The sequence below is a fragment of the Sodiomyces alcalophilus genome, assembly GCF_042370955.1.
Source record: "Sodiomyces alcalophilus JCM 7366 unplaced genomic scaffold ACRALscaffold_12, whole genome shotgun sequence".
NCBI classification, from domain to species: domain Eukaryota; kingdom Fungi; phylum Ascomycota; class Sordariomycetes; order Glomerellales; family Plectosphaerellaceae; genus Sodiomyces; species Sodiomyces alcalophilus.
The window spans coordinates 51,367-57,781 of record NW_027263543.1 but is presented as its reverse complement, the minus strand read 5'-3'; the positions used below and the strand labels follow the sequence as shown (position 1 = coordinate 57,781).

At 47.7% G+C, this 6,415-nt stretch overlaps 1 protein-coding gene across 1 annotated transcript; it reads left to right on the top strand.

Annotated features, from left to right (window-relative positions):
• Positions 1–1,204: 1,204 nt before the first annotated feature.
• Positions 1,205–1,483, top strand: ACRALDRAFT_1095559 (uncharacterized protein; the record flags this gene model as incomplete). Its single annotated transcript, XM_071019778.1, has 2 exons — positions 1,205–1,401; positions 1,473–1,483. Coding segments are annotated over 2 exons (206 nt in total), but the record flags the coding sequence as incomplete, so codon positions are not given.
• Positions 1,484–6,415: the final 4,932 nt, after the last annotated feature.

Below are 6,415 nucleotides of genomic sequence, written 5' to 3'. Positions count from 1 at the left end.
ACGCCTTATTCTACTCTCTATTATCGTTTAGTTAGTCGCCGAGCGTCCGCCGTCTTATCGGCTAGTAATACTAACGATAATAATAATAGTGCGAATATTCGGGGCCACCTCTGGCCTAACTATTAGTGTCGTGTATCCGGCGCATTACTATCCGATAATTATAACGACTCTTTCTATAAATTTCATAATTAGGTTATCCGTCTATAAGCGGCTGGTCACAAGTTGTTTATAAAGTGAGGCCGAATAATTGAATTATCTGAAGCTAAGGAGAAAAGGGGGAAAAAGGAGAAATCTCTATAGGCGCTTACGACCTAAATATAATATCGCGGCGACCCACTAAGAACGCAGTGTGATTAGTCGGACGATCCGGTGCTTTACCGGATTATATCCATGGGGTTAACCCATAATATTACCCCCCTCCTCCCCTCTATAAGTCGTCGATTTTCGGTGTGAGTTAATAAGGCCTAATTATTTAATTAAATAACGCCCTTTATCGATTAAATAACGACCTCTAGTAGCTCTTTTTATCCTGAATAACTCTTTATAGTTCCTTTTACTCGTTAAAGAGTACTCGAGGCAAGCCCCCTTTATAGTTATACGATTAATTAACGTTCCGAATAAGGATAGTGTTATTATTCGCAGCCGGGTCGTATAGTCGTTTCTTTTATAAAAGGAGCCCTTATAACATACCTTCCCTGGCCGTGTAACTTACTTATACTAATAATACTAACTTCGCCGTTACCTCTATAGTTCTGTTTTTCTTCTTTTCTTTAATAATATCTATTATTATTAGCAGTACGTTTTCTATCGCCCACGACTCCTTCCCGCGCCGTTTTATCGTTCTAACCTCTTAATCCTCTTTCCAGAAGATATTTAAGTTCCTAGGATTATCTCCGGCCCCGAAGGTATATCCTCCTATTCTTCCTATAAGCTTCGCGCGACTTTTGCTAACTTATATATAATAATAGGGGGCTAATAATAATAATAATAATAATACCGGTAAGGAGGCCCCTGCTCCCGCCCCGGCTAATAAGGGGATTACCACCCCTGCCTCGGCTATAAACTGCCGCGCCTAGCTAGCCTAAGCCGTTAAGGCTAAGGGTAAGCGTTCCGTGGGCGAAGCTTTTATAGTGGTTAAGAGCCCTGTAAAGCGCGCTCGTAGAATAAAACATCCTCCTAGAAAAGCCCGCGAGCAGGGGCCACAACCTCTACGAGCTGGACCCACCTTTTCCGCGCAAACGCCCTAAAACGCCCGATATTAGTATCGTTCAATTGCTCTTTTCGAGCCCGTTGTGCGCACGCACAGCTTCGCTTTACGCAAGCCGTTGTTGTGCCGCAAAATGGGTGCGAAAACGCAGCGTGGTGCGCACGCAAAGCCGCCCGAAAATTCTAAGGTGGCCCGTGCGCCCGCCGCCTAATCAGAGCCCGGGCCTTCTAAACAGCCCGTATAGACCACCTAGCCTCACACCGAGCCACCCACTAAGCCACGCGTATAGCCGTAGCAGCGCACGTAAACGACTAAGTTAATATAACGCCCGATTCTAACGCAATAAGACCGACCCGGCCGCCCTAGCCGCCGCGGCAGCCCCGAACCCCCGAATTCGACCCCGGACCCGGCCCTACCTAGCCCTACTTTTCCTAAAACGGCTAGGGACGGAGAAGGGGATATAACTATAGAAGATACCGATTCTAACGACGATTCTAACGAAATAGCCCGCTATAAAACGCCTATATAAGCCTCTAAACGGGACCGTAGCGCCTCTATAAGCCCTACGCCTAGAGCCCCCTCTAGGACCCGTATAAACCGGTATATAGCCGACGATTCGGAGGTCGGAAGCCTCCCTGGATCCCCCTTTAGGGGCCCCCTCTAGGACTCTTTCTAGGGCCCCCCCCCTGCTAAACCTGCTAAAAAACAGGGTCTAATTAGCTCTGCCTAGGCTAAAAAGACCTAAAGACCTGCTAAAGAATTCCCCCCTCTGCCCTAGAAGTCGACTAGTTCGGCTAGTAAGGCCTAGGTTAAAGGACTTCTTTAGCAGGCTCTCTAGCTAGTTTAGCAGGCCTATAGCCTCGACGCTACCCCCCCGATTAAGGCCCTTCTTATAGGGCTTAAATCCACTATCAAAGGAACCCCTACGGGTCCTATAACCCCTATAGCACCTATTACCTCTATACTCGAATAGAAGGTTAACGAGCTAGCTTAGGCTGTTCGTAAACTTATAGAATAATAGCAGCAGTAATAGCAGCAGCCCCTTTATAGTCAGGCTACCGCTAAAGGAGCTTAAGCCCCCTCGGGAGCCATAGGCCCTATAGGGCCTACGGGCTTTATAGGACCTACGGGCTCTATAGGACCTACGGGCTCTATAGGGCCTGCCCCTCCCCCCCTGCTACTCTAAAAAACCCGAAAAAGGTCCGAAGAGTAGTGCTTTAGCCTACTAAAGGATAATCCCTCGGGGAAATCGACCCTCTCGAGCTTCGAAATAGGATTAATAAGGTCCTAAAAACCCCCGCCGTTATAGTAGTTAGCTCCTTAACTAAGGGGAACCTAGTCCTAACCCCAGGCCCGAAATACACTACCGAATAGCTCCTAGAATTATAAAATCAGTGGTTTAAAGAGCTAAAAGACCTGCCTTTTTAGGCCCCTTAGCCTACTAGCGACTAGTTTAAACTAGTCGTTAAATAGGTCCCGGTCCACCCTTTCGAAGAATAGGACCCCTCTACCGCCCCCTAGGAGGATCAGGGCCTCCGCTCCGGCCTAGGCCGAGGCCTAGCCGGTATAGCCACCGAAATTACGACCTTTAACCCTATTAAGGTTATAGGCTAGCCTAAGTGGCTAGGCCGCCCTGACCCCCTATTTAATAACGGCACTATTATCCTAGCAGTGCCTACTAAAGCAGAGCAAAAGCACTACCTAAAATTCGGCCTATAGATCGCTAGCCAACGCCTTAAGGTCTATAAATATAGGCCTATCACCCTAAAAACCTAGTGCTCTAAGTGCTAGAAATTCGGCTATACCAGGGGCACCTATAAGGCCGAAACGACCTGTTTTATCTACGCCGGTAACCACGAATACTATACCGAACACTACTATAACCGCTATAAAGAATATAGTATCTGCGTCCACACTAAATATCACTGCTATAACTATAACGGCGACTACCCCCCGGATAGCCCGGATTACGAGGTTATTCGAGCTATTAAAGCCTAACTATTCTTATAAATAGTGGGTTTTCTAGCTCGGAAAAAAGCTCGAAAAACGGGCTGCTCTTTATCTAACATAACGCTAATAAATAATAACCGGCCCACGAATCGATCCTGGAATAGGCTTTAAAGGCTTCGGCTAATATAGTCCTAATTTAGGAACCCTACTACTTTCAGAAACCGGAAGGCTAGGTGATTAAAAACTACTTAGCCTTTTATACCGCCCCCCCTACCTCCTACACCTCCTAGGTCTTCCCTTTTAGGCCTAGGGTGCTAGCTTATATTAGAAAGGCTAGTAATATCGACTTTTCCCTTTAAAACGACCTCCTCGACGACCTAGACGCTTAAATTATAGAGGTCTACTTCCCCTAGACCTTCTATATCCTACACGTCTATAATCAAGAAGAGCTTGACCCCTCGAAGAATACTAGGGGCCCCCGCCCCTCTTTAGGCACCGCGGGCCCCCCTAGACCGTTTATGACCCCCCCGGGGCCTCCTAGCCCCCCCTTAACCTCCCCCCCCTTTTTAGGCTCTATAGCCCGCCCCTGGACGGAAGAAAGGGTCCTATAGGGCCTCTTAATCCCTAGGCCCGCCCTTATTATAGGGGACTTTAACAGGAACCACTAGTAGTGGAACGGGGCTGCGTTAAATCAGGATACTATTAAGGCCTAGCCTTTAGTAGACTAGTTAGATAGCCTCGGAGCTACCTATTTAGTGGACCCTAAAGAGGTTAACCTGTATAGAGGGACCCTGATTAGGGATAATCTACGCCGGGAGTTAGTTATAGACCTAGCTTTCTATACGCCCGGCTTCCACCGCCTTTACTTTAATAGCTAGAGGTATATCGATAACACCACCTCCGACCACCGCGCTATCCTTATCTTGGCAGCTATTCTAGGTCCTAAAGGCCCTATAAACAAAGCTATCCTACCCGCCTATAACTATAAATTAGCGGACTAGGAGCTATTCTCTAGGTCTCTAAAGGACCTAGAACCCTAACTAACCCTTTAGCTATAGTAGGCGATCGACGCTATAGATTAGGACTCTATAGGTCACCACCTCTTAAGCTCTATTACTATAGCCCTATAGTCTTCCACGCCTAGGCTTAAAGTAGTAGAGCGTTCGAAACCGTGGTGGACTAAAAAGCTAAAGACCCTACGAAAAGAGAGTAGTAGGGCCTTTAGGGTCTTTAAGAAAGAGGTAAAAAAAGGGGCCCCGGCCCCCCGGCTTGCCCCTCTTAAAGCCGCCTAGAAAGCAGCCCGAAACGCCTACTATCGCGCTATAAAAATAGTAAAAACCGACCACTAGGAGGCCTTCCTAGCCTAAGCCGAAGGCAACGAGATTTTTAAGGCGTATAGCTATATAAAAAGCAGCCTTAACGCTAAAATACCCCCTATCCAGGGACTAAAAGGCCCGAAGGCCTATACCTTCGAGGATAAGTGTGATATACTCCTAAGGACCCTGTTTCCTACCCCTAAGGCCACCGAGGCCACCGCCACCGACGCCCCTAAAGCCCCTATTCGTATAGGCCCTTTAGGGGACCTAGGCCCCTCTAGCCCCTCTAGAGTGCCCTAGAACCTAACTAGTTTAGGTAGTAAGGACTCTAGAAGGCCCTAGGAGTGGCCTAGCCTATAGGCTATTAAACTATAGCGTGCTATCTTTAGAGCCGCTATAGGCAAGGCACCCGGCCCGGATTATATAGGCCTAAAACCTATCTAATAAGCCTATAATACGATACCGGGGGTCTTCCTATAGGCCTATTTAGCTCTGTTTTTAGTGGGTTACCACCCTACCTGCTGGAAAGAGGCCCTTAGTGTTATCCTGCCTAAACCAGGGAAAAAGGACTATTTATATCCTAAGTCTTATAGGATTATAGCCCTTCTAAACTGCCTAGGTAAAGTACTCGAAAGGGTTATAGCTGCTAGACTCGCCTTCTTTACGAATTCACGTAACAATCTTCTACACCCTAGTTAAATAGGGGGTAGGAAACAACGCTTAGCTATCGATACAGCCCTTCTTTTACTAAATTATATCCAAAAATAACGGAAAAATCAGAAAAATTCAGTTATTTCGACCCTGTTTTTGGATATTAAAGGCGCCTTCGATCACGTCGCTAGGCCACAGCTCCTCCGCACCCTATAATAGCTTTAACTGCCCCCGAACCTAGTTAGCTAGGTCGCCTCCTTTACAGAAAATAGGCGTATCCAGCTAGCGTTCGAGGGGCAGGTCCAGCAGCCTACCCCCCTAGATATAGGGGTCCTATAGGGCTCCCCCGTATCCCCTATACTCTTCCTGATATATATTAGGGGGGTTATAGTGGATAAAGGGTTCTAGGGCCTATAGCTCTCCTATATAGACGATTTTCAGCTATCCGTAGCTTCTAAATCAGCTAGTAGGAACTATAGGGCCCTAGAGTCAGCAGCCAACGTCCTTTTCAGCGCCGCCGAAAATAACCAAGTCCTCTTCGACCCGTAAAAAACAGAGCTTATCCACTTCTATAATAAACGCTCTATAGTTAACGACTCAGCTACTATAGCAGGGCACGAAATTAGGCCTACCGAGGGGGCTATTAGGTGGCTTAGGGTCTGGTTCGACCCTAAGCTATCCTTTAAACCCCATGTCGAAAAACGGTTAAACTTAGCCACCAGCGCCTTAAATCGACTATAGAGGCTCGCTAGCTCCTAGAAGGGCCTGTCTTTTAGGGCCCTACGGCAGCTATATATAGCCTATGTATCCACTATAGCTGACTTCGGCTTATAGCTCTAGTAGGACCCCGGGTCCTAAAAAACCTACCTAGTAGACCGACTAGAACGCCTATAATACGGCGCTTTAGTTAAGGCCCTAGGTGCCTTCAGGGGCTCCCCCCTCCGCCCCCTAGAACTAAAAGCCGCTATTCCACCGGCCCGGGTTCGGTTAAATAAATCGAATAGGCTCTACGCCTTTAGGATCTTAAAATTCCTACCGAACCACCCGGTAAAAAAGGAGCTCCTAGACAGTGTCCGTGACGAATTAAATAACGACGATAACGACCTCGCCCTCTTCTAGACCCTATAGCCCTCCACACAGCTTTATAAGCTAGGGGGGGAACTACCGGCCTTAGTAGGGTCCTCCTAGGATATAGAGGCCCTATCTGCTAAATAGGAGGCTCCCTAGGCCTTAGCGCCTTTAGCGGACCTACGCCCCTATTTTCCCGGCCCTATAGCGCCGTAGCCCTCTA